Below are 24,086 nucleotides of genomic sequence, written 5' to 3'. Positions count from 1 at the left end.
CTTCATTTAATGCAAACCCCAGAAATTCTACTTTTAAATGAAAATGATAACAAAAACAATACTAATATTTCCAATAATTTTGAAAGGAGAAAGTTCTTTTTGAGTTCTCTGTTTTCAATTTATCCAGCAGACCAAATACATAAAATATGAGAAAAATTTTAAAAGCTAGCATTATGAACTTCGTAAATAAATGCAAAAATTTGTTTATGGAGAAAAAAAATTTCTCCATAATTTTTGAAAGATTATGGTCCTAAGATGAATTGTTGACATTGTTAATATCAATAACAGAAATATCAGAATCAGTAGCAGTTGATTTTAAGAACATGAATTTGGTTTTAGTTATATTGAATTTCAAGTAGTGGTGGGATTCCCAGGTAGAACTGTACAGTTGGCAGTTGGAGCCAATCAGGAGAGAAATAAGAAAGCACATTGCTCCCCTGATTTTATGCAAGTGTATGAGTCACCCAGAAAAAGGCAAGTATTGAGATGTCCAGGGAAAGAGATTCAGTCATAGGAACAAAAACTCTTAGAGTTGAAAGGGTCTTTCAAGGAGAATCTCCTCTATAATCAATTTGATAAATAATAGCCTACCTTCTGCCTGAACATTTCTAGGAATTTTCTTCCTTCCAAAATACTGCATGCCATTTTCAATCAACTTTATTGTTAATCACTTATTAATCACTTATATGTTTGGAGCTAAAATGGCAGGGCGGCAGGAAGAATGGTTGACTTCTACCCTACAAGTTCCTCAGATAGATCTAGAAAATACACCAGATTGGGGCCTTATTGGGAAATTAAAAAAAAAAAAATTAGTGAGTCATTTTACCACCAGAGTCATACTGCAAGTAAGTTTCTGAGGCCAGATTTAAACTTGGGTTTTTCTGACTTTGTTGACAGAACTCTATTAACTGTGCTACCTAGCTGTCCATTAAACAATTCTACAAATGTACAAAAATATTGAGAAGAGCTTTTTGTGGTGGCAAAGATTTAGAAACTGAAGGGATACCATCCTCCAAATGTAAAATAGCTGACCAAGTTATGGTAGCTAAATGTAATGGGAAATTATTGTGTTGTAAAAAATTGTGAAAAGTTTTAGGGGAATTCAGGAATATTTGTATGAACTGATGGAGAGTAAGGTGTCAGAAGCAGGAGAACATTGTGATAACAATATTGTAAAGCAAACAATTTTTGAAAAATACAATGACCAACCACAATTCCAGAGGAGTCCAGATAGAGGCGATGGACTCAAAGAGTGCAGATTAGGACATTTTTATTTTTTTGGGGATGTGACCAATATGGAAATTTATTTTGCTTGACTATAGGTGGCTATAACAAGGCTTTGGGTTTTCTTTCTTTATCAATTGGAGCGGGGTTGGGAGATGTGTATGACAGAAAAGGCAGATGGTTGTTGGCTAAAATAGTTCATTTAAAAAAAAAAACCACCTATATGGCAAGTATTGGGAATAAAAAGACAAAAATGAAATGGGCCCTGACCTTAAGGAGCTCATGTGTTAAGTCCCTGAAAGGCAAAGCATATGTCTTTACCTATCTCATCTAAAACCTAATGTAATGCTCTACATACAGGTTCTTTGAAAAGGTCTATAGAACTGGACTAAGTATTTCTGTGTACATTGCCACAGAAAAGGGTATTGACTATGTCCTCCAGGTTGAATTTTTTCAGCATATGATTTGAAAGTGAGGCAATGACAGTTATACTGAATAAGTAATTTTATTTCCATGATCTATTTACACTGTACAAACATTTTGGAAAAGCACCTCATCAGTTCACAGTACATATACAATATACTTACTTTTAAAATACATTCTGTTATAAAAGGATCCAAAAAACAATGGCAAGTCAACAAATAATAAAGTTCTCAGAGCAAGTCACTAATTTTGTGAAGGCCCCAGTGTTTCCACCAATAATGATAATTTCCACAATCACAAAGTCACAATATTTGCAATAATTATGAGTTTTCAATGAAACTTTAATTCTTCAGTGGAAAGTTTCTACTGTTGGACTAACTTGTGTGCTTTCCAAAAGGGAAGATGCTTTATGGAAATTCTGAAAATTCCAAATCTGTTGATTTTCAAACAGCACATTTCCCATTCCAATGTTCCCAGTAGGTGCTCTTTCCTACTTTTTCTTCTTTCCTTGTTCATTTTCCACTTTACGTTTTTTAGAAGTAGGTTCATCTTTTTCATCATCTTTAAAAAGGAAAGAAAATTGTTTTGATCAGTAATTATGAATACATGTAGTTCGCACCAGAAATTCCTTTATTATTCCCCTTCGCATTCATGACTATGGTGGCTAAACCCCCCCAAAACTAATTTGGAAAAAATGAAAATGTATTCCTTTACTTCAATGAACTGAAAACATGGAAAACAAGGAGAACTTTCATTTGAAGTATTTCAAGTATACAAAGGAAATCATTTATAGCAGTGTCATTTGAAGGTGGGCAGTTAGGTGGTGCAGTGGATAGAATGTGGGGTCTGGGGTCAGGAAGACTCATCTTCCTGAGTTCGAATGTGGCCTCAGACATGTCCTCGTTGTGTGGCCCTGGGCAAGTCACTGAATCCTGTTTGTCTCAGGTTCCTCATCTGTCAAAAGAGCTGGAGAAGGAAATAGCCAAGTACTCCAGCATCTTTGCCATGGAGAATCAGACACAAGTGAAAGGACATAATAACAACTCTGTTTAATGCTGATATCAATTTCCAAACAATCTATAGTGCTCATATATAACATCCAAGATACGACAGAGCCAGAAAGTGTTCCCAACACACTATTATTACTCAAAAAAATCACTCTTTGCATTCAAGTTCCTACAGTTCAGCTTCTGAGTCCAGTGTCACAGTCCCCTCAGTTCCTTGGTGTTCTTGAAATTCCATCTCATTTCATTCAGCTCTTTGTGCCAGCTGTCCCCCCAGGTCTCCAAAAACCTTCTACCTCAACCTCTTAGTTTCTCCAACTTCTTTCAAGACTCATCTCAAGTGCTACCTTGTATAGGAGGCCTTTTCCGCCCCTCCCAACCCCAACCCCATACCTCTGAGCTTAGCTTCCATCCACTCTTTCTCTATCTTGTATGTACCATTATTTAATATTGCTTCCCTCATTAGGGTGGCAGCTCCTATGGAAGATGGGCCATGTTTGCTTCTCTCTGTATCCCGAGCACATAACACAGTGCCTGGCCCATAATAAATGGTGACTCAATCTTGCTGAGTAACGACCGAAACTCTCTCCGGGTCACCGATGACATCTTAATCGATAAGCCCCACAGCCTTTTTTTCAGATCTCATTTTCCTTCAGTTTTCTCACTCTTCCTGGGTACTTTCCCATTCAGGACTTGGCTTTTGTGGCAGTGCTCTACCACCTAGCCAGTCACCCTTCAGACCTCCCCGTCTTCCCGTCCCCTCAGGGTGCTTCAAGCTCACGCTGTCCTAAGAACTCTTCTCTCTTTAAATCTCTCCTTTTGATATGACTTCAGTGATTGCCTCTGCAGAGACCCTACACCAGTCACTAGCCTTAGCTTCAGTCTCAGCTGGAAATGTACACTTAGATATCCCAAGAGCTCTCACATGTGACCAGAACCAAACTCGCTCTCTTTCCCTGTATAAACCAGCCCGTCTTCCCAGCTGGCCGACTCCTGTCGTGTTTCCTCTCAGGCACCAGGCCTCCAAGCCTCCCATCACGATGTTTTGTCACTTCTCTGGCCATTCAACCTCACAGTCGTCTCCCAAGATTAACGTTCTCATCCTCCCTTCCTGGGGTCACTGAAAAAGTCTAAGTTGATGTCTCAGCTTTCATCATCTGCCTTGCCAGTCTATCCTATACACAGATTGTATTTCAAATGCCCAAACCTCTTCATGGGCCATTTGTGTTCAAATAGGTGACTCTATATGGCCTCTGAGATAAAACAAAACAGGAACCCACAAAACTTTTCAGGCTGGCACTTAGCGCCCTCTACCATCTGGCTCCAGCCTACCTTCCCAACCTCATTTCACAGCAAACTGGATCAGCCACTGTTCCTCACAGCAGGTATGAAGCCTCACATCTTTGGGTATCCTAGAAGGCCATCATATATGCCTATTATGCATGTCCTCATCTCTATGTATTAAAATCCTTCTCTTCCTCCAGGTTTTTTTTCTGGTACCATCTTCTTGTAATAACTCCCTGGCTGGGGAGGGGAGGAAAAATGTACATGGAAATGGAATGTGATTTTTAAAAAATGGTAACAATTTTTTAAAAAGGAATGGGCAGGGGGCAGCTGGGTAGCTCAGTGGATTGAGAGCCGGGCCTAGAGACGGGAGGTCCTAGGTTCAAATCTGACCTCAGACACTTCCCATCTGTGTGACCCTGGGCAAGTCACTTGACCCCCATTGCCCACCCTTACTACTCTTCCACCTATGAGTCAATACACAGAAGTTAAGGGTTTAGAAAAAAATTAAAAAATGAAAAAAAAAAAAAAAAAAAAAGGAATGGGCAAAGAAATTTGAACAAAATATTGGTTTCCGTAAAGACAGTGAGTTCCATTTTGGAAACATTTAGTTTAACATGTCAATAGGCCGTCTAGGCAGAGATGTCCAATGGAAAGTTGGTGATAAAGAACTAAAGTTCAGCAACGAGCCAGTTTACAGCCAAATATATAGACTTAGCAGTCAGATTCTACAACTGAGTGTGTGAAAGAGCTACCAGACAAAACAGTAGATTAGGACCAAGAGAGGAAGCCGTTAAGGACTGGAGGCTTCTACTGACAAATGGAAATGAATGTGGAAAGGCTTCATAGAAAAGCAGAATTTGTGTTGTGTTTTAAAGTAATGAAGGCGAGAGAGTTCATTCCAGGCATCAGGATGAGTAAAGATACAGAAGCAGGAACACAAAGCAAGAGAGGAATTCAATTTCAATGGAAAATTGAAGAATCAAAGGGAAGAAATAAGATATAAGGCTGGAAATAAGGGCTTAGTACTGGGTAGTAGAGGGTTTTAAATGGAAGGCACAGGGGCTTGGACTGAACCTGCCTGCCAGTAGGGGCTGACAGAAGATTTTGTGAGCAGAGAAATAACATGAGCAGACTTTTAAGAAAGATTATTCTATCATTTTGAGTTTGGGACAGACTGGAGCACAGACAGAGTGAAGTTAGAAATTCTGTGAAGAGACTCCTGCAGTAGACTAGGTGGATGATAATGAGGAGTTGACTAACAATGTGGCAATGGAAAAAGAAGAGAATGAATTAAAAAGGTAAGACGGTATAGTGAAAATCACAAAGGATGCAAGGTTAGAGAATTTTGGTTCAGAACCTATTTTGGCCTCTTACCAGCTATGTGACCTTGGATAAGTTGCTTGTCTTCTCTGGGTCTCAGTTTTCTCATCCATAAAATGGAAGGGTTAGACTAGTCAGATTCTAAATTCCACATCTCAGTCTTATGATGCTAAGATGCTGGAGATGAAACAGACAAGGCTCGGTAACTAAATGAATATGAGAATTTGATAAGATCATTGATTTAGAACTGGAAGGGATCCCATCATCATAAAACTAATTACAGGAAGGAACTCAAGAAACCTAACGTCCACGTCCCCATTTTACCGAAGATGAGGAAACTTAGGCCCAAAGAGGTCGTACAGGTATTAAAGGGCAGAATTCAGATCTGAACCCAATTTCACTGACGAAGATGAATAGGAAGGAAAAGGGGCAGCTAGATAGCACAGTGGATAGGAACTGGGAAGACCCGAGTTCAAATCTGACCTCAGACACTTCCTAGCTATGTGACCTTGGGCAAATCACTGAACCCCAAAGTGCCTGACCCATTCCACTCTCTATCTTAGAATCGATACTTAGCATCAATTCAATTCTAAGACAGAAGGTAAGGGTTTAAAAAGAAAAGGAAGGACAAGTTAAAGATAACCCAAGGTTACAAATCAGGAGACAATTAATGGTAGTGCCAATATTGATGACAATGAATAAAAGCTGGAGACAATGGGAATTAAGGCATATTAGCTAAATATAACTATTGGGAGACACTACTAATGGTGTATTTATAAAGTACTACTAACTTATATGACAAAGTTGTTTTATTTCATAATTCATTTTAGGTCTATACAATACTATTGCTATTAACACTAATATAAACACCTTTATGTGGAAACAGTGTCTCTTAAGATGGTCAGAGGATCCTAAATGAAAACTAACAGGGACCCATAAATTATACTTTACCCCACAAGCCATTTTATTTTTTCCCCTTTAAAAATAAATTTATATCATTTGTTTTTGTATCACCTACATTTCCACTGTAAACTGGCCCCTTATAGATAGCCATCCTTTATAATAAATAAAGAGGAAAAAAAGCAAGGTCAGTAGAATTAACCAACACATTGAAAAAATCCTGGCATGTGAGATGCTCCATATTCATAGTCTCTCACCTCAGCAAAAAAAGGGAGCAAAGTACTTCTTTGCGATTAAATTTGGTTATTAGAATTTCATGGTACTTAGTTAAAATTGTTGTTTTTACATTGTGGCAAATCATTGTGAATATTGTTATCCTGGCTCTGTTTATTTCACTTTACCTCAATTTATATAAATCTTCCCATATTTCTCTAATTTCATCAGTCTTTGTTCTTACAATACAGGTAATATTCCATTGCATTCATGTACAATATTTCCCCAATAAAAGGGCATCGACTTTATTTCTAATTCTTTGTTACTGCAAAAAATGCTGCTATGCTGCACTTTTTGTGGTGGCAAAAAAATGGAAAATGAGAGGATGTTCCTCAATTGGGGAATGGCTGAAAAATTGTGGTATTTGATGGTGATGGAATACTATTGTGCTATAAGAAATTGCTTGATTCTTATAAGAACTGCTAGGACCCACACAAACTGATGGGAAATGAAATGAGCAGAACCAGGAGAACATCATATGCAGTAACTGAAATATTGTGGGATGATTGAATGTAATAGATTTTGCTCAATGATCCAGGACAATCTCGAGGGACTTATGAGAGAGAACACTATCCAAATCTAAAGAATGAACTGTGGGAGTAGAAATGCAGAAGAAAAACATATGATTTATCACTAGTTTATATGGGTATAGGATTTGGGGTTTTTGTTTTAAAAGATTATTCTATTACAAAAAATAAATAATATGGAAATAGGTTTTGAGCGATAATATATGTATAACCCAGTGAAATTGCTAGTCAGCTCCAAGACAGGAGGAGAAAAGAGGGGAGGGAGAACATGAATCATGTAACCACTGAAAAATATTTAAAAGATAAAATTATTTTTTTTAAATGCTGCTATAAATGTTTTGGTATATAAGAGGCCTTTTTATTACTGCTTTGAAATATATACCTAGTAGTGGAAACTCTCGGTCAAGTAGTATGGGCATTTTATTCACTTTCTTAGAATAGTTCTAAATTACTCTTCAGAAGTTAAAATGATTCACAGCTCTAAGTCATAGCAGAAGTGTGCCTATTTCCCCACAACCCATTTCTACATTAAGTATTCTCACTTTTGTCATCTTTGCCAATTTTCTGGATAATTTCAGAGATGGTTTAATTTACATATCTATTACAATTAGGGATTTGTAGTATTTTTCACATGGTTGTTAATGAATCAACCAATATTTGTAAAGCATCTACTATGTGTTAGACATTGTTGATACAAGTACAAAGTTAAAATAATCCTTCTCTGCAAAGAGCTAACATTCTAATGAGGGGGATGATGGGTGTATAAATGAATACATAAAGTATAAGTTTGTAATTCTTCTGACAACTTTTCACATACACTACTTATTAGTTGGGAAAATGGTTTTGATCTTCTATTTGGGTTATTTCTCTATATATCATAGTTATCAAACACTTATCCTCTGATACTTGATAGAAAGATTTCCCTCCCAAGTCAATCATTTTCCATCTTATCTTGTTTTATTAATTTTGTTGTTGAAAAAACCTTTTCAATTTCATATAAGGGAAATTAATAGCCCCTCGTTTTCATACTTTTCTCATAATAGCTCTATAAGGTAGGTAGTGTATTATCATCCTCATTTTAAAGACAGGAAAAATATGACCCAACACAATAAAGTGATTTGTTCAAAGGCATTCAGCTAGATAATGGGAGAGTTTATTTCTAAATCATCTTGCCTACTGAGATTTCTCTTAATGGTAAAATAAATTTACAAAGTTCTTTGTAACAGCAAAGTAGTAAGTTGTAGATTTTTTTATTATATCTGAAAATCCAATATTCTTGTTGATATATGTATGTTCAAAGGATACTTTGAGATTACATAGATAAATCTGCAGATCTATTTCGATTCAGAGGATTACTATTCTTTGAGGAACAACTAAAAAAGCCTACTCTATTGATGTTAGATCAGTGATATCCTTTTCCTACTGGAGGGTCAAGTTCTTTTTAATTCAGGAATTTAATTATAAGGTCTCCTGAGTTAGTGCTACTTAGAGATGATTAGTAAACATTCACTTAGAGAATGTAGTTCTTGAAGAAAGCAAAGTAAAAATCAAAAATAATTTATTTTCATTATTATGAAATACTATAAGCTAATTGAGCTAAAGAAAGCAGGATTCAAATTGATTCAAACAACTGTTCTAATTCTAGTAAAGTCAACTCCTAATTACCTATCTGATAGAGATGACTTACTTTTAATACTTACCAGCCAGTATCAGGGTGGGCCCCACCTCTATTGATAGGTTGCAACTTTTGCTTTCCAGGTGATCAAAAGCAGCCACCCAGAATGATGCTCACCTTCTGGGGCTCATCTTCATCCATAAGGGGTTCATACTGACTATCTATTAAACTACAATATTCTTCTCCTGACATCTCTCTATCCTTCGCCATTACTCTGACTATTCTTCATCCTCACACCAACCTCTAATTACACCATGCCTTCCTGCTTCTCCAGGTCATCAATTGATCTGGCCTCACTTTCATCCCTTCAAAATCTCTACCCTATAGTTAGTCAGATTAAATGGACACTATCTTCTTATTTTTAGTTGCTCTTTTATTTTTTTAATTCAAAGGTACTTTATTTTTCCAATTACATGTAATAATAATTTTCAACACTTCTCAAAAATTATAACTCCAGGGGCAGCTGGGTAGCTCAGTGGAGTGAGAGTCAGGCCTAGAGACAGGAGGTCCTAGGTTCAAACCCGGCCTCAGCCACTTCCCAGCTGTGTGACCCTGGGCAAGTCACTTGACCCCCATTGCCCACCCTTACCAATCTTCCACCTATGGGACAATACACCAAAGTACAAGGGTTAAAAAAAAAAAATTATAACTCCAAAGCACTTCCTTCCCTGCTCTCCAAGATGGTAAGCAATTTGATCTGGGCCATACATGTACTATTATGCAAAAGACACTTCCATATGGGTCATTGTAAGAGCACATTCATAGGAAACCAAAGCCCCAAATAAAACCATAAATACACTGATGTGAAAGATAATATGCTTTGATCTGTATCTGACTCCAAAAGTTCTTTCTCTGGAGGTGGAGAGCATTCTCTGTCATAATGGACACTATCTTTAAGTCAACTTTACACTTGTCTTATTGCCACTCATTCCTCTCTAAACTCCAAGCCTGTATTACTTCCACCATTAGCCTTCTTTGCTCCTACTCATGCTGCTAACCACTGATGGAAAAAACCCCACATTATGACTGTTTCCCCCCTTTGCAAGCAATCCTTTCCCTTTCCCTGATTGACTCTCTAACCCACTCCCCTCAGAGTCTGTTCCAAACTCTTTTCCTCCCCTAAAGTCACCTGTACCACTTCTCTTCTCTTCCTCTTGGTAAAGGATCTTGCCTAATACATAATAGGAGAAAGTTCCTTTGTAAGCTCTTTCTTCTCTCCCATTCTACACTCCAAATCATCTCAGTATCATCCCGACACTATTCCTTTGCTCTAGTCTTAAATACAAAGCCCTCTACTTGTGTCCCTGGTCTTTTCCCCTCCCAAACCCCTTGGATCCTTTCGTGTCTCTGGCTATCTTTCAGCTACTGTGGTCCACCCTCCCCCTGGGCACTCCAGCTCAGCCCTTGTACCTTTAAATGGTGAGAGTTCACAGTATTTACTTGCCTGCAGACCCATCCTGATACACGCTGACCATCGTCCTGCCACACTGCCAGTATGGAATATATTTCTCCTTCATCCTGCCTTTTAGAATTTCTAACTTCCTTAAAATCTCAGCCACAACAATAAAAGTAAAAGCATTTATCAAGAGCCAGGCATTGTGCTCAGTCTTGGGGATAGCAAGACAAAAAAATGACACAGCCCCTACCCTCAAGGAACTTATAATCTAACAGTAGAGACATATATATATATGTAAAATCTATATAAGAGAATTTGTGGGGAGAAGGTACTACCAGGAAGAGGATCAAGAAAGATCATACTTGAGCTGAGTTTCTGTTCTTAAGGAAATTGGGTATTTTAAGTGGCAAAAGTAAAGAAGGATTGAATTCCAGGCACAGCACTTAGCCAGCACAAAGATACAGTTCAGAGATAGTGTAAGGCATGAAAAATTGACTGGCTGGACCAGAGAATAAGTAAGGAAAGCAACAGAAGAAAGGCAGAAGAGTAGGCTGAATGAGCTCATCACATTGTAACACCAGAAATTATGTACTCTGTATATGTATTGTATTTAATTTTCTGTGTACACATTGTCTTCCAGGAAACAGAACAGAATCTAAGTTCTTTGAGACAGGGACTAGTTCATCTTTTTTTTAGTTTCATTCTTTTTTAATAAAACCCTTACCTTCCATCTTGGAGTCAATACTGTGTATTGGTTCCAAGGCAGAAGAGTGGTAAGGGCTAAGCAATGGGGGTTAAGTGACTTGCCCAGGGTCACACAACTGGGATTATACATAGTATTGAGTCTATGAAGGAAGGTAAGGGTTTAAAAAATAATAATAATTGCAGCAGCTTTTCCCACAAAATAAACTTGTATACCTGACCATATCTTTTTCTCACTCTATAAATTTCTTTGACTCCCTGTTGACTACAGGAAAAAATATGAACTCCTACTATGTGTATATGTTGTCTCTCTTGATAAGATCCTTCAGAGCAGGGATTATTTCATCTTTTGTATCTGTATCCTGTGTTAGTGGAAATTAGGGTAAATTAGGGGACCCTCGAACCAATTTTGAGGTCCCTGGTCTAAACTTTCTGTGGACATTTGGATCTCATTTCAAACTACATTTCCCATGATTCAACGGGCTTCCTTCTTATGTGGTGACGTGAGCCAAAGTAAAGCGAAGTTTAAATGGAGAGAACTTGATTGGGAGGCTCTCTTTCCTGCAGAGCAGCCAGGCAGGCAGAAGGTAATGGCAGGACATTTGAATTAAATCTTAGCAGGCGCGTGGTCTTCTTAATTACAAATATGCCTTTAAATAAACTATTAATACTTTTGAATATATCCATCTATATCAATGTTATTCGTAACAACACAGGACCTGGCATACAGTAGGTACCTAAAATTTGTCGACTGACCAGATCTCTACTTGAAAAGCTCTTTCGTTTGATTGTATAATCTATAGCTTATTCCCTGCCAGTATGGCTTTTAAAAACCAAGAGTCATTTCCAGGCTACAATGATCAGTAGAGGAAGGATGGTGGTGGAAGAGAAATCATTACATGGTTTATGAAGTATACTTCTAGTGTACAATCCGCATTATTGCCCAGATGTTCATGTCTACTTTGTTTTTATTAAGTAACAAATTATTTTATGTAGCTATACGTTTGTCAAGTTCAGAATGTAGTTTTTTTTTTTTTTTAACTTTTTTGGGAAAAAAGGGACTATACATCTTTCCTTACTGGCCTACGGAAGTAACTTATTTAAAAAACAGTAAAAGGAGGGGAAAAGAGAAGTAACAAATTTGGAACAGTGATGTGTCTTATATTTAGCACCTGGATACCTTTCAGTTAAGCTATAATAAATTTGGAGAAATCAAAAGTCTAGAATAAGACTTTTGTGAGCTGGACCCTTTTGGCAGTCTGGTGAAACCTATAAACCCCTTTCAGAATTATGTTTCTCATTCTCTGTCTGTCTGTCTGTCTCTAAATGTATATGATATATATGTTATATACATGAGGAACATACAAATATATATGTTATATATATATTAGAAATATATATAATATTTTTATTCATTCATTTGTTCATTCATCCATTCATTTATTTATGGCAGAAGAGCAGTAAGAGTTAGGCAATTGGTATTAAGTGACTTGTCCAGGGTCACACAGTTAAGAAGTGTCTGAGAACAGATTTACTGGCACTCTATCCACTGTGTTCCGTAGCTGCCCCAGAATAGTGTTTTTAAATGCATAAAATAAAATGCATAGGATTACAAAGGGAATTGACTATGATGAAATACAGTTATCTATCTATCTATCTATCTATCTATCTATCTATCTATCTATCTATCTATATCTTTATCTNTATCTATCTATCTATCTATCTATCTATCTATCTATCTATCTATCTATATCTTTATCTATATGTGTATATACATACACAGAGTTCCTAGGTTAAGAGCCCCTGGACTACAAGGTAGGGGTTATAACAAATTTCCCAAGTGAAAATTATTACAGTATTATTGTCATTATTGCTAGATATATGAGCTTTAATAAATCACTCTATGTGGACAACTAGCAAAGTTGACTTCTGCAAAAGTGTTACGAAACACTTCCCAGCTGTGTGACCCTGGGCAAGTCACTTGACCCCCATTGCCTACCCTTACCACTCTTCTGCCTTGGAGCTAATACACAGTATTGACTCCAAGACGGAAGGTAAGGGTTTAAAAAAAAAAAGTGTTACGAAACTATTGAAAATTAAAATGTATCTCAAAGTTCATTAAGAATAAAGAGTGTGCCAATTATACATAGTGCCTAGCAAGAAAATGGTTATGCTAAAAAGTTAATAAAAATTTATTTTTTATATATACATAATTTTTTTTTTTGCCTAGGTGATATGGTGAATAGAGCATAGGACCTGGAGTCAGAAAGACTTGAGTTCAAATCCAGCCTTAGACACTTTCTAGCGGTATGTCCTTGGGCAAGTCACTTAACCCTGCCTGCCTCAGTTTCCTTATCTGTAAATGAGGATAATAATAGCACCTACCCTCCAGGGTTATTGTGAATATAAAATGAAATATTTGTAAAGTATTTTACAAACCTTAAAGTGCTACATAAATGCTAGCTATTTTTGTTATTATTTAGAAACTAATTTTCTAGGGCTAGCAGTTAACCTTATGAAATATCTTGATATTGATTAAATTGAATTCTTCTGCTTTTTGTCTATTCTTATATGTGAGAATACAGAAGAATGACATGAGGGAAAAGGTAAAGTTTTCCCTGCTAATTGCGTGCAGCATACTGGAAGTACCCATTTGGGAGAAATTCAGTCTTTTACTCTTTACTTTGATATAATTTGGATCATTTCCAGCCTCTGAACTACAGCTCTCTATTATGAAACTTCAGCCCCAGCACCTTTATTGTAGAGATATAGCTGCTTCCCAGGAGTTTCCAAGAGCCTGGATCCCACAGGCTCTGCTAATTCAACAGGGCATTTGATATAAGCTTTACAAGGACAAAACACTGAATCTATAGAAGTAGCCTGCTTCAGCTAAGCTCTTTAAATTTCTATGCAGTCACTCCCTCATTAAAAATGTTTCTCAATATGATGAGCATCAATTATTCATGGGTCTCTGATGTGCTTAGGAAAGAGAGAGAGCAGGGCAGAATGTGAATAACGAGCAATGTCATCAGCTGCCTCCTTTTACTCCTATCCATAGACATGACATGAACCCTTCATATCAGATGAGAAAGAATGACATTTTTTTCCCTCAGGCCAAGATAGACTTTTGACACTATCTTGCTGTTACTATTTGGAGTAAAGCTCTACTAAGTTCCCTTTTTCGGTCATCCTAATCTCAGGATAACTGCTTTAATGCAAAAAGCTGGCTTTAGTTTTTCACAGCTGCAATCACAAGGAAAGAATAAATCATTGCTGTTACCCTAATTATAGAACAGTTAGAAATCATCCTTAATGCTGGAGATCTTATTGACCTAGAGCAGTGACCTTGGACTTTAGTTCATCAGCTACTTCACTTTAAAACCAGCTAAATGTATTTAATTATTTTTCTTTTATTGCAAAAACCACATGAAGATGATCATAAATCACTTTGATAGTTCAATGATAGAAGTGGCTGTGGTACATTGGAAAATAGTGTGAATTTGGAATCAAAACTCCTAGGTTCAGATTCTGGCTCTGCTATTTACTGAGTGACCTTGGGCAAGTCACTTTCTCTGAGCTTCAGTTACTTCCTATGTAAAATGAGAGAGGTTGGACTATGCCATTTCTAAGCTTCCTCTCAAGGCTATGATCTTTTGCCTTTATTAATTGTCACTTAAATGAACACACTCGCAGTTTAAGTTGCTGCTCCTAAGATAACGGGATATAGTTTGAGGCTCTGCAGTCACAGGAAGAGACCTGGGTTCCAAATCCATATTTATCCCTCACTTAGCATGTGACCTCTTCTGTAAAGCTGGGATAATCTCCACCTTTCCTATCTCTCAGGAATAACGCTGAGGACCAAAGGCTGGGAAGCTGCAGCAGTCCCCATCCTCATTACCTGACTCCAAGGTCTCTTCCCCCTCTGGTAATAACTTGACTTTGTTGGCGTTCTGGGGAGCGTCGTCCCCGTTGTCCTCATAGATGTTGGACCACTTGATGGCCATATCCAGCTCGGGAGGCGGCGGGGGCTTCTTTTCCTTGACACCGTAGGTCTCAGGAGGGGGCACCGCGTTCGTCTTCCATACTCTGAATTCCTTGGGAGGCTGCAAAGCAAATGCATTAAAAGGGTGGCTGGCAGAGCTTCCCGGGAGCCGGCATCTACCAGGTTCCTTTAATGGAACTTCCCATCTGCGGGTATAAAAAGTTTACTGAAAAAGCCCAAATGTGTCCTCCCGGGAACCTCAGTTGAGCTAACGCTGACTGAGAGTGTAACCAAGAAAAGGGCGCTTGGAAGGAATCCTTCCTTGGGGACACTCCAAGCCAAGGCTGATCCTTCCCTCCCCAGACTTTGGGGGATCCCCTATGAAGCCCCAACTGTCCAGAGGAGAGCAGCGCAGGTGTTGGAGGTCAATGGAAAGGGGGTCGGGGAGGCATTCTGAGCATCAGGCACCCCCCTCTTCCCCCCCCCCCCTCCTCCTCTTGAGGAACCAGGAGACAAATTCTACACTGCCTAGCAGGACTGGGCTCGGGGGAATGGCAGCACGTCAGGGTCGGGATCCCCAAAAGGGAAGGGGTGGGGGTCTTAGAAAATGAGAGAAGGAAGCATGAATGTGTAGTCAGGAGCGGGTAAGGAGTTGCCGGGAGAGCTCTGGTTTGAAGCCAGGTGATCTAGGCTTAAGGCCCGGCTCTGCCCCTTACTTCCCGGGGGGGGGGAGGGGTGGGATGGTGTCACAGCCTCAGTTTCCCCCTCTGTAGGTCCCTCCTGAGGGGGCATTGGGGATGCGTGGTGCAATCTCGGTTTTCTCCTCCGCAGGATGGGGATGGTAGTTGGCAATTTCGGTCCGCCACCTCAAAGCGTAGTTACGCCGGGCAGAGGTTCGCTTACCTCCTCGGGTGCCTTCCGGACGTGGCGCTCCCAGTCGATCTGCTTGTTTAGCGGGTTGTAGAGGAAAGCCGGCCGGGACACGCTGCGGAACAGCTCGTCCGGTTTGGGCAGCAGCTTTCTCTCAGACGCGCCGCTGCTGCCGCCGCTGGGGGCCGGCCTGGAGGACTCCCGGGACTCGCGGCCAGCCTCCTCGGGCTCGCTGCCGTCCTCCGAGGACGACGATGAGCCCGAGCTGCTGCTGCTGCCGCTGCCGTAGGCGGCGAAATAGCCGAGCGGGTCTTTCTCCTCAGCGGCCATGTCGGGAAGCGAGCAACCGGCGAGGATCCCGCCGCGATCTCGAACCGGATCCGCCTCCTCCTCCTCCTCCTTGGCCCCTTCTCAGGCAGGCGCAAAGCCGGAAGTGCAGGAGCCGAAGCGGCCCCTCCCGCCTGGCCTGGCCCACGATTGCACAGAGCCGGAGAAGCCTCGCCCTCCGGGGTGGGATCGAATCAGGCGGCCCCGCCCATTAAACGGGGTGCTTCTCTGCGGAGAAAGCCCCGCCCCCTCAGAGCGCTTTGGTCTGGAGGCCCCGCCCCTCATGGAAAGAGAGGCCGCCCAGTTCGGTGAAACCCTGCCCCTCGGCGTGTGCGTGCCGTCCGTCCAGCCGTCAGTCAGTCTGTCTGTCTGTCGGTCTGTCAACTCCTATCCCTAGCTGATTAGATCCTGCCCCTCAGTCCTGCCGGGACCTGTTTCTTAGGTGGAGGAGCTACTCTGCCGAGGGAAGCCCCTCTCCTAAGACTGTCTCTGTCCTGCTCCCTGGGGAGGGGAAGAACATTTTTTTAAACCCTCACCTTCCGTCTAGGAGTCAGTACTGTGTATTGGCTCCAAGGCAGAAGAGTGATAAGGGCTAGGCCATGGGGGTCAAGTGGCTTGCCCAGGGTCACACAGCTGGGAAGTGTCTGAGGTCACATTTGAACCTAGGACCTCCTGTCTCTAGGCCAGGAGCAATTTGGGAAAGCATCGCCCTAGGGTCTAGAGTTTAGGGAACGGGCTGGCGAATACCACTCTTTCCTGGAAGCCCCGCTGCCTAGTTAACACCAGTCTTCCCTCCCCCCTCTGCCCTGCCCCACTTGTGGGAGAGGCCAGGCGGTCTAGCCATCCTCAAGCCCCGGCTCCCTCAGGCCGACTGGGAGGCGGGGCGCACGAGAAGCTAGGGCCTCTTGGAGTCCGGGAGTCCCTGGATCTGACCGTTCAGTCCTTGCCTAAGGCCCTCCGGGTCTAGGGGCGGAATAGCCCGTACTTGGTGCTGGACAATGGAAGCGGAGGAAACATTGTGAGCCCGGCTGTGAAATAGATTTGCATAGTGTGCCTCACACTGTAGGCGCTTCATAGGTGCGCGGGGCTTGGACGCCCGAATCTGTTTCCGGGCGTCCCTTCTTGCCAGTATCTCCTGGGGTCTTCTCATCCAGCAATCCCATCTCCCACCCTCTCCACCCTTCCCCCAAACAAAAAGGCCCTTACCTGGTGAGGCTGCGGGATGTAACAGGCGCAGCCTGGGTTCAAATCTTGGCCCAAATACTTGGTGGCGGTGTGACCTCGAGGCCCCCTCCATCTATTAATCTTAGGCGTCGTTATTCTGGATAATGTTCTAGATGACCATGTGAGATTCATTGTGAGACATTAAGACCAGTTTTGGAGTTAGGAAAACTAGCATTCAAGGGGCAGCCGGGTGGCTCAGTGGCTAGAGAGCTAGCTCTTACTGCTCCTCTGCCCTGGAGCCCATGTTAGTAACAATTTTAAGGCAAAAAATAAAAAAATAAAAAAAATGAATTACAGTTCAAATTCTCTTTGAGATGGAATAAGCTGTGTGACCTTGGGCAAACCTCCATAATCTTCCAAAAACTCTGGGGCTGAAGCAAGGGTAGGTTACAATCTGCTTTGGGAGGAAGATACTAGTATATGCATCATGTATTTTATTTGATATTAAAACCACCTGACAGATGACTTTGCCTTCACTCACACCCACACTCAGTTGTCACCAGGTCTGTTGAAACAGCCTAACTTCTTTTCTTTGTCTTAGGATTCTTCAACCCACTCTTCATAGAGCTGTAAATATCCCTAATACTAATTAATGGGGGCAGATAGGTGGCAAAGTAGGGTGCTGGGCCTGGAATCAGGAAGACTCACCTTCCAGAGTTTAAATCTGGCCTCAGACATGTCAAGTCACTTAAGCCTCTTTGCCTTGGTTTCCTCATCTGTAAAATGAGCCAAAGCAGGAAATGGCAAATCAGGATAGTTGTCAAGACCCCAAAAAGGGGTCACAGAGTTGGACTCCACTGAAAAACAACTGACCAACAACAGTACTAATAGGACTTCATCATTGTCTGTTCATCATCCTTCTGTGGTTTATAGAACAAAAGACAAATTCCTTATCATGGTACTTAAGGTCTTCCACAACTGGGACTCTAGTAAACTGATCTACCATTATTTCATGGGATCTTTTTTAGTCCCTCCTATAGACAAAAATGACATTAGCTAGTTTCAATTTCAACTTATATAAACAGTCATCCCAAGTGAATCCACATTTGCTTATTCAAATCCTTCTCTTTCATCAAGTCCCAGTTCAGATATAAACTTCTCAAATTCTTTGTAGTCCCATCTCCCGGTCCTAGCTTCACTTTACAACAAATGTATTGCTTCCTCTCCAAATTCTCTTAGATCACTCATTATTTGCCTTTTCCTCTATCAAATTCTAGATATGTTTGGGAGAATCAGATAGATGGAGGGAAGGCCTTCATGTCAGGAAGATCTCGGTTCAAGTTCTGCTTCTGATATGTAATTATGGGCAAGTCACCAAAACTCTTAGAGTACCCTTTGTAACAGGCACTTTATCAATCTTTAGCAATGGGGCTTGCTTATATGCTGGGAGTTCCTTACATAAATGAAATCACAGGTCCTGATACCCTCCCTCAAAAAAAAAAATCATGTACATGATCTGTATTAGTTTAAGCATGACATTTGTGATATCTGTCTTAGTAGCAAAGAGTTGAACAAGTGGAAAAATTAGCAGTGATAAACAAGAAGGGTCAAAGCGGAAGCTACTATTATATTTGTAGGCTTTGAAAGGTAGAAGTGACCAATGGTAAGAAGAGAGGCTTGGCTAGAATGGAAACCCGTGGCAGAAGGGACATTGGAGGTCAAGTTGGGTACTGGATTGGGCCAGTTAACAGAAAGCCTCAAGCTAAATTGAGTAGTTATAATAAATACACACATACATATATGTATAATTGCTTCAAATATTTTAAAATTAATCAGTCCCTCCCACTACCCCAATTAAGCAAAATATAACTAAATAGTTCAGCAAAACAAATCCTCACATCAGCTATGTTGAAAAATGTAGCAAATTCATCTCCTTTTCTGTCTAAAGGCATTTAATTTTCATTTTACTTGTGGTTTGTCATTTCATTGATTAGAATTCCAAGATCTTTCAAAAGTTGTTTTTCTCCATAAGGTTACTATTGTATAAAATTGTTTTGATTTCTTTTACAATGTTCTGCAGCCAGCTAGTTATAAGCCTTTTTTGGTTTACTCTGAAATTGCTCATTTTATTACAACACAATTTTTCATTACAATCACATACCACTTATTTTGTCTTTCACCAATAGGAAACCTTTAGTTTCCAATTTTTGATTACCACAAAAAGAGATGTTTTATTTTTGCACATAGAAATTTTTCCTTTTCCTCTGATACCTTTGGGGTGTATACCTGGTAGTAGGACCCTTAGCTGGGTGAAAGGGGAAACAGTTTGATAACTCTTTAGGCACAGTTCTATAAATTATTTCCTAGAAGAGCTGGAGCAATTCACAGTTCCAATAGTACTTTACTATATTGTTTTCCCAAAAGTTCCTCCAACATTTTGTCATTTTCCTTATCATCTTTGCCTGTCTATGTGACTTAGAATGTCAAAGTTGCTTTAATTTACTTTAACAAAAAAATCTTTTTTTAAGCTTTTTCATGTCCTTTGACAATTTACTTCTTAGGGAATGGCTCAAGTCTTCTAAATTCAAAGTTCATTATAGGGACCTTGTAAATGATAGCTGTATTGGAGAAATAATGTTGTAAAGATCCCAATTAACTACTCTTCTAATTTTTACATGTTTATGCAAAAACTTTTAAGTTTTAGAAAATCAAAATTGGCCATTTTATCATGCTCCTATCATTTTAGTCATGTACTCTTTTCCTACCGGTAGATCTAAAAGATAATTTCTTCCTTGTTCTTCTAATTTATGTTTTATATCTAAGTCACATATCCATTTGTGGCTAATCTTGGTATGTGGTTACTGTTGTGTCTTGAATTAAATAGAAGGTTCTTAAGCTGGGGAATGATGAAGCCATAACTGGCCGGGCACTCTATTTCTGTGATGATTTTACTAAAAGTGTCCAAATGATTAATTTACAGTGGCACAGTAATTTGTGCTCCAGATGCTAGGTTAGGCATATATTACTCAAAAGTGAAGTCCTATTCTCAATTGCTTTTTTTAGTACTTAATGCCCAAACTTGTTGAGGTTCCTTATTAGTTCAATGGAAGGCAATGATCAAACACACATTTCTTGAAAGTGAAAAACTTTATAAAAGTATTTATTAAAATAGTCACAAGAATGGTAAAAATAATTTTTTAAAAACTTTAGTCATGAAATTCTTGAGGAAACTGACATTCAGACTTGGTTAATTCAGCAAAGTGCTTTTCATATTTATTAAAAATGCCTTTGTATTTAAAATATATTCCCACTTAATTATTCTAATAAGGTATTACATTTATCTCCAATTCTCTTACATCCAATAATGCTTTTTGTATTATTCATTTCTGATTTCTAGTTATACTTTCATCTGATAAAAAACAAAACAAAACGTTTTAAGAAAACACAAGGAAGAATCTTGACTAACCACACATGTTAAAACCAGTGGAAATGTGAGTTAGCTATGGGGAGGGGGGAGGTTTGAGGGGGTGAAGGGTAAAGTAAAAACATGAATTATGTAACCATGGAAAATTTTTCTAAAAATAAAAAATTAAAAAAAAAAAAGAAAGAAAACACAAGGAAGGCCCAAAAGACACTTGTTTAACTTTAAATAATCATATCTGACTAGCTTGGAAACATGAGGTGCTTTATATTTTAAATGGAACTACCTGTGTTACGCTTCTTAGGAATACAAATCATCTTATTTAAAATCAATGATAGTCTCTGCCAAGGAACATTTCAGAAGAGACAGGCAAATCACAAGCCAAGAAATTCATAAAACTTCTGTGGCCAGTAGGGATTTGACTGAAACTCTCAAACACTTAACATTTACAGTACTGTTTCAGTGATCATTTACTTTTGCAATTATGACATTAAAGTATTTTGAATGATCTTTAATCACCTCTTCCATCAGGAACATTCTGCTTAATTGAACTTTTAACTGAAACACTGAAAATCAAACATTTAGTATACCAAATATCTTAGAGATTTGATTGAGAATTTGAATCTGCATGACTATGTTTTTCAGATTTAGTTCTATTTCACAGCCATAACTTAGTGCAAATATTCTTCTAAGAATATTTTGAAATTTTGTGACACGATTCTTTAATTTCCAGGTAACTCAAAAACATTGAAAATAAACTAAGTAGAAGTCTTTTTTAAAAATATAATTAATTTCTATTTTACAAACTTGATGAAAAATATTTTAAGTAGTAATGCCATTTAAAATTTAGCATAAATTTAGCATTTACATGATCTAGTATGGATATAAGTTTTCAGAATATACTTTAGAAATATATTGAAATAGATTTCATTTAAAAGCATGTTTTTCTGTAATTTGCACTGCTCCCTCTGCTGGGGAGTTGAAATAGAACAGATTTCTTTCAGATTTCACTAGAAATCATCATAATCATAGGATCCCTTCTGTGTCTTTGAAAAAGGTAGTGCCCTTTGGTCATGAGTACAGATTTTAACATGTTTCCAGTCAATAATTTCTAGTTATAAATTTTTATAGCAGCAGATTTGGTCAAGAGTAAGGTGGAATACAAAGGAGAAGGAAATATTAAGCTGGTCACATTGAAAACAAAAATTCTTTGATACAATCTATATTCTCTGCAAATATGAAATTTCTCTATTAACAGTGCAAACTCTTGCAGAGAATGGATATCTATCATAGTTTCTCTGTAATCATTAGAACACCTAGTATAGTTCTATTCACAGGAGATAAGTGTATGCCATGAGTAAGGTTATAAAAATCCCTTTCATCTATCCCTACAAAAAAGATGTGAACAGATTGATATGAAATGCTTATTTAGAATTTAACAGCTTTTAACTTAAAAGAGATCCTAAGAGGCTGACATAGGCTCTTTAACTATGTGGGACACAACATAGGACTGCAGCTCTATTCTACCTCTCCCAGGTTATCTCAACTGACCCTAAAATTAGGATGGTCAGTTTTTAAGAGTTTAAATTTAAATATTCTGAAGGCAGTAGAAATCATTTCAGTGTTTTAAAGGATTTAACACTTGGGTTCTGATAGTATTACTATGCTACTAATTTGCAATTAGTTAACATCCAAAATAAAGTATAAATGTATTAGAATTTATAAATGGAATATTCCAGAGAATTAAAATAAATTTTGACTTTGGATTCTCAGTTTTCTATAAAACAGACACATATAAACATGATTTTTGACCTAAAGGACCTTATATTTACTTTTCCCCAAAGAAATGAACAGTACTGACTTTTTTTTTTAGGGGGAGAAGGAAAGTATGATTATGGAAGAAATTCAAAATCTACAAATGATTTATAGCTGATAAGCAGGCTATGTTTATTTCAGCAGGGAAACAACGCAGGCCCTAAGGAAGGTATGTAAAGCTGACAGAAAACATTTCAAAGACTATTTAAGGAGAAAAATATTACTGAATTAATTACTATTTAAGGAACTTAAAAAAACTATTCTGTAATTCAACTTTTTAAAAGATAACTAATTTTTTCTTGTAATATTTCATGTAATCATGAGTAATACAACAAAAATAATTCAATCTTCAGAACTGTTCTTACAAAAACATTGTAGTAGGATAAGTGGCTGCCAATTCACAATTTTTCTCTAGAATTACATATATCACAAACACTTGAAGATAAATTAGATTTAGCATATTTCTCTCAAAATGGAAACAAGTATTTGGATTCTTAAAGGAAATTCAACTTTTAAAAACCCTACAGTCTCCTTAACACTATTATACTAACAGACTATTAATAAATAGTGATTTCTCCATCATATATTCAGAATCTCATCCTCCTGCAAGATTATACCAGGCTCAGTACTCCCACCTCATCAATACCTTCTACCCATGGAGTCCCTCTGATTGAGGTGGGCATCCATTCATTTCCTGCCAGGTTACATTCCTTCAGGTCTCCATCATGCCCTAACACTGGGTACAACCCTTTCCCACATTCTTCCTGTATCTTTTACCTTCCTTTGGGGTGATGTCTTATCCCATTAGACAGTAAGCTCTGAGGGAGTAGGAACTGCTTTTTTGTTTCATATTTGCATCCACATAATAGGTGCTTAACATTTACTGACTGACTGAACAGTATTTCCATCACTTTTGTCTACTGCAAAATTAAACATGGTTAAAAAAGATTTTATATTTGGAATTGATTATTAGATAATAACAAATTTAATTACAGAAGAGATAAAATGTGACAAGAGTAATGGAGGTAATATCCTATGTTAAATGACAAGACTATATGACCAGATTGCCAGCAGACGTTCCACTTATTTCAAGCAATATTCAAGAAAATTGAATTTCCCTAGGAAAACAATGTTATTTCACTGATGCTACAAAATAGTTCTTTTTTTAGGAATAAGAGAATATAAGAACATAAAAAATGTCTTGAGGGGCAGCTGGGTAGCTCAGTGGAGTGAGAGTCAGGCCTAGAGACAGGAGGTCCTAGGTTCAAACCCGGCCTCAGCCACTTCCCAACTGTGTGACCCTGGGCAAGTCACTTGACCCCCATTGCCCACCCTTACCAATCTTCCACCTATGAGACAATACACCAAAGTACAAGGGTTTAAAAAAAAAATGTCTTGAGATAGGCATTAAAGTCACTGAGGATGAGTGTATTTTATCAAATTATGTGATATTGGCACATTAGGTTATATGAAGAGGTAGAGGCATTATATATACATTAAAGAAGGACTATATCTTGGCACACATTGCCCTTTGGGCAAAATCTATGTCGGTGGTGGTTCTATCAGGAGCTTCACAAGCCAGCAACAGGTTCAATTACAGAAGAGAGTCAACCTCTAAACTGAGGTTACATGAAGAAATTGTCCCTAGCTATAAAAATTTGATTGAAAATGTACTGGAAAAAAACCCAAACACACAAAAGCCCCTAAAAACCCTATAATGAAAAAGTAGGAAAAGTAAACAATAATATACATAATCAAAATGTGTTTTATATTTAA

At 38.7% G+C, this 24,086-nt stretch overlaps 1 protein-coding gene across 1 annotated transcript; it reads right to left on the bottom strand.

Annotated features, from left to right (window-relative positions):
• Window positions 1-1,762: 1,762 nt before the first annotated feature.
• C4H1orf52 (chromosome 4 C1orf52 homolog) lies at window positions 1,763-15,913 on the bottom strand. Its single transcript, XM_044674340.1, has 3 exons — window positions 15,617-15,913; window positions 14,630-14,834; window positions 1,763-2,208 (listed from the first exon to the last, which is right to left on the bottom strand). Exons 1-3 carry the CDS (start codon window positions 15,911-15,913, stop codon window positions 2,138-2,140), a joined length of 573 nt encoding a protein of 190 aa, XP_044530275.1. The 3' UTR covers window positions 1,763-2,137.
• Between the last annotated feature and the right edge of the window lie 8,173 nt (window positions 15,914-24,086).

This window comes from Gracilinanus agilis, chromosome 4 (assembly GCF_016433145.1).
Source record: "Gracilinanus agilis isolate LMUSP501 chromosome 4, AgileGrace, whole genome shotgun sequence".
NCBI lineage: Eukaryota > Metazoa > Chordata > Mammalia > Didelphimorphia > Didelphidae > Gracilinanus > Gracilinanus agilis.
Note: the sequence above shows the minus strand (reverse complement) of the source record. Positions and strands in the feature narration are given on the sequence as shown.

Excerpts from the sequence above, each read along its gene's own strand:
- C4H1orf52 (XM_044674340.1), bottom strand. The coding sequence starts at position 15,913 with ATGGCCGCTGAGGAGAAAGACCCGCTCGGCTATTTCGCCGCCTACGGC. Across the intron at positions 14,835-15,616 it reads TCCGGAAGGCACCCGAGGAG|CCTCCCAAGGAATTCAGAGT; the intron begins GTAAGCGAACCT and ends TTTGCTTTGCAG. Across the intron at positions 2,209-14,629 it reads GGAAGAGACCTTGGAGTCAG|ATGATGAAAAAGATGAACCT; the intron begins GTAATGAGGATG and ends TCCTTTTTAAAG.